The sequence below is a fragment of the Propithecus coquereli genome, unplaced genomic scaffold (genome assembly GCF_000956105.1).
Source record: "Propithecus coquereli isolate 6110/MARCELLA unplaced genomic scaffold, Pcoq_1.0 Scaffold69, whole genome shotgun sequence".
Lineage (NCBI taxonomy): Eukaryota > Metazoa > Chordata > Mammalia > Primates > Indriidae > Propithecus > Propithecus coquereli.
This window is the reverse complement of record NW_012152951.1, coordinates 1,286,518-1,291,114: the sequence shown is the minus strand read 5'-3', so window position 1 is coordinate 1,291,114 and position 4,597 is coordinate 1,286,518. Positions and strand designations below refer to the sequence as shown.

Here is a 4,597-nt window from a genome sequence, read left to right as displayed (position 1 = left end):
CTTCCTCCAACAATAATATTTTATTTAACGATAGGACATTATCACAACCAAGGAATTGACATTGACATGATACTGTTAACTTATTCCTATTCCATCCTTGAAGCCTCCCAGCTTCTAATTAATTATCATTGCTATTAGTATAGGCAATTAGACCTGGATTTACTAAGACATATATCAATTTCTTTAGTTATAGAATTTTAGGCCACTCATTCCTCCCGAGTTAAAATTCCTGCTTTCCGAAGTAAATATTTTATTAGTTCTTTGCCTGGGGATCTTGGAATAGGAAACTCTCTGTTTTTGTCTTTAAGTGTCTTAAATTTATCCTCACCCTGAGTAATAGTTTAGCTAAATCAGTTTAGAATTCTAGATTGACAACTATTTTCTGACAGGAATTTATATATTTCTTCTTGCCCTTATTTTTGCCACTGGAATTCCTGTTCTCACACTAATTCTTCTGTTTTTAAGTAGGTATTCTATCTCATCTCTGGTTGACTTTAAGATCTTCTCGTTGTCTTTGTTGTTCTGCAGGTTTACGACAATGTGTCTACATTTGGAATTATTTCATTTGTTCCCTTTGGTCCTTAGTGTGATTCTTCTTTTTGAGGATTCATAGCTATCTTTCAATTTTTTGAAAATTATTAGTCATTGATTTTATTCACAGTGTCTGAAACGTAGGTCAGTGTTCAACCTTCTCATTCTATGATCTTTGTTTTCTGTCAATGCGTTTTTAACCTCTTTTCATATTTTCTTCTCTTTCTGTGCTATACATCTAATTTACTAATTCTCTCTGAAACCCTGTTTACTATATTAATCTAACCATTGAGTTTTTAACTTCATTACTATATTTTTTTCTAGAAATTCTATTTTTTGGTTCATATCCTCTTGTTCTTTGTGCATAGTATTTTGATCTTTTGCTATTGGTTATGTTTTTAGTTTTGCCACTAAATCATCTCAAACATGTTTATTTTTATAATATTTTCTCAGAGTGTTCTATTATGTTAAGTTGTTGACTCTCCCTTACAATGGGACATTTTCTCACATGGTTTGTAATTTTTGATTGTGAGTTAGTTCCTATCTCCATTCCCACCCCTACTCCCAAACGTCATAGTCTCACATGATCTGGTTTGTGGAAATATTTCTGTTGTGTGGTTTAGCATTCTACTTCTTTGAGTGCTTAAAATTTTTTGTAGATAAAGTATTACTTTAATATTTTGGCCGTGAATTGTCACACAATGTGGATAGTGTAAGGTTGGAGCTGTCGCCCATCTGTGGCACAGACTTAGCATTTATTTTCAAACTGAAGAGTTTTTTTCTGGCACCTACAACCCCAGGCAGAAGAAAAGACTGTCATTTCCTGGTTCTGTGGGTAGCGTGTGATACCCTTACTGGGATCATCTTTATATAAGAACCTCAGTTCCAACTCCTTGTGTCAGGTGGGCCAAAGGCCAAATATTGCATTCTGTATGGATATTAATACTACAGCCTCTTGGACCTTAATCTAGATCTGATACACCCCTGGGCAATGATAATCTCAGTGTGTGTATTTTCCATTCAGCTTTTAGTATTTTACTTATTTTTGGCCTGGAAGATTTCTGCTTCTTTCTTCCAAACTCTAATATGGATTTTTAATTTATTATTATGTTTTTATTTAGCATTTCTGTGTATTTCTGTGTATATGGGAGAGGAAACATACCAAATCATATTGCTCAGTTTAGTAAGTGCCCTCTTATGACCAGATGATGTAGCTTTTACACTCATCATCTACTGTGGGCGTCAGTAGGCAACTAGGATTGCTATTCCCCAAATTATTTCCTGTGGTTACTTACTCTAAAACTGAAATCTTAGCCAATCCATTCAGTTCCTCAGTGAACGTTTCACGAGCAGTTTTTTTTTGGAAAATGCATCAGAAGTGGAGACAATGACAGCCTCCCCATTATGTATCATATTATAATTTGTTATCTGAGGAACAATGCACTACTGCTTTCTTTATTCATTTATACAGATAATTTTCATTGCATTTCTAATTCTTCATATTTGTGTTTTTTAGACATTTCTATTATTCATTAATTCGTTTCATGATAGAAGAATCGTTAAAATAATATTTCCTAATAAATATGCATGATAATCTGCTTGTTTCTTCATTGCTTGAAAACATTAATAGGGCTGGAAAAGATATGGGTTTTACTGCTACTTGATTGGACACACACTGTCAACATTTACAGAAGCAAATGAAACCTGTAAAAGCGAGAAGGCTTACTTAACGACTGTTGAAGACAGGTATGTAACTATTTTAATTTTATTTGTTTATTTTTTTTGAGACAGATTCTCACTCTGTTGCCTGGACTAGAGTGCAGTGGCATCATCATAGCTCACTGCAACCTCAAACTCCTGGGCTCAAGCAATGCTCCTGCCTCAGCCTCCCGAGAAGCTGGGACTATAGGAGCACGTGTCACTGTGCCCAGCTAATTTTTTCTATTTTAGTAGAGACGGGGTCTTGTTCTTGCTCAGGCTGGTCTTGAACTCCTGACCTCAGCAATCCTCCTGCCTTGGCCTCCCCAAGTGCTAGGATTACAGGCCTGAGCCACCTCACCTGGCCTTAATTTTATTTCTAAATATATCCAATAGTGAAAAATTTTCAGAAAAGCCTAAGTATCGACATGCTCTAAATTACTGAGTAAATTATGTGTGATCTGGAGGTATGGTTTGTAAAGGTAGATGCATTAAAAGTAATATCCTTATTTGGATTCTTCATTGCAAATGTTATAAACTATTATGCTACTTTTAGTACTATTAAGCAGTATTCAGAAGTTTATTAATAATAATCTAATAAATGTAGTTTATAGATCTAATTTTTTTCTGTTCTACTATATGTCGAAAATTTTAAAGTAGGAAAAGTAAGTAAAAGGTGCCAGCTCAAAATCCTACTCTTGTATCTTTACCACTCTCTCCACCAAAAAAGAGGGTAGAAAGATTTACTGAATAATTCATTCTTTCCATTCTTCTATTCTTTTCTTTGCTAGGTTACTAGATTGATAGGTTAAGACACATCACATGGACATAGAAGATTCTATGTAACTTTTGACCTCTAGGTTTCCTTCTCTTTTTAAGATTTATTTATTTTCTACCTACTCTTTGCAAAGCCTTGGATTAGGCACAGAAGAAAATTTAAAAAAATTTTAATATTGAGTGATATAATGGACTTTGAAGACTCAGAAGCGGGGAGGGTGAGGGGGGGTTAGGGATCAAAAATTATGTATTGGGTAAAATGTCCACTATTCAGGTGACAGGAACATTAAAAGCCCTGACTCCACCACTATACGTAATTTATTCATGTAACAAAAACCACTTGTACCCCCAAATCTGTTGCAATAAAAAAAATTTTAAATTAAAAAAGATACCCATTACAGATAAAAAAAGACCTTTAAAATATCCATTTCATTTGCAGTAAAGAGGTAAAAAATTGCTGTTGTAATACAATAAGTTATATTTATTAGCTTTACAAGGCAGACCCAATAAAAATGTAGGGGATAGTATTGATATTAAAAATACTTTGGTAAAAATGACAGTTGTCATAATATTTGCATGGTCTTTATGAAAGAACTGTATTTCAATCCACATCCTACTCTCACGTATAATTAAATATCTAATACATGATAGCATCTTAATATAATGCTAATATCTGAAAATCAGAGCATAGATTCTTTTTATCGTATAACAAGAGAGGTGAACGGCCCATCTTTGAATACCGTGGGGTCTTATGCTGGTCTGCTCTATAATTGATCTTTTGGTCTATCGGAATACTATGTACAAGATTTCACTAATATTTGGTATTTGTTTTTATGTGTCTTCTATGATGCTTATATTCAGTAGCTCACTAACTCTGTTGTTAAATGTGGTTTCAGACTTTCAAGAAAATTAAATTGAGTTTGGAACTTTTAATTTTTTTGGCTCTGTTTAGGGAATGAAATTATTCAGGCTATGGTCAAATAAATGTTCTGTTATTGTTGGGTCGCTCTGTGTTCCCTTTCTGCTCTCTCTGGAGCCATCTATAGCTCTCTTTGTGCCTGGGAACTTTGGGCACTGTTTCTCTTTTGCTCAAAAGAGAAATTTTTGCCTGTGTTGCTGCCTGTATGGTTTTATGTTTGTCGGTGAAGACAATCTTTGGGTGCCTTGCCCAACGACTTATATTGTTATCAGATTATGCCAAATACATAGATGAGAATCCAAAGGGAGAGAAAGTGCTGGAATTCATGATTCTGCTTCCTGTTCTTTCTAGAGATTAAACCTCTGTTTCTCTGTGTAATTTTCTCTTTTATTTTAGAGCTGAGTTATTAGAGCAAAATTGAGGGGGAAATCCATGTAGATTATTTTATTTGTATTATCTTTAATAATGTTACTATCCCGTAACTTGCTAAATCAAGAATTGAGTAGGGCATTTGGTCTATTTGAAAAGTGGATTTATTTTTTAAACAACATATTTTAAAATGCTATATAGTTTTCTCCTTTGTGTTTTCAAAATTCTCTTAAATTTTAGGCTAGGCGAAGAGGAAAGCAAGGACTAGAGAGAAATGGCTTGAGTATATTTGAATGATTTTAT

The 4,597-nt window shown here is 33.9% G+C and overlaps 1 protein-coding gene across 1 annotated transcript in view; it reads left to right on the top strand.

The window, feature by feature from the left end:
- MRC1 (mannose receptor, C type 1) overlaps positions 1–4,597 on the top strand; it is a 120,483-nt gene that overhangs the window by 72,021 nt on the left and 43,865 nt on the right. Inside the window, exon 11 of the mRNA XM_012660897.1 lies at positions 2,162–2,277. Coding sequence (XP_012516351.1) covers positions 2,162–2,277 — 116 coding nt within the window. The remainder of the gene's footprint in view (positions 1–2,161; positions 2,278–4,597) is intronic.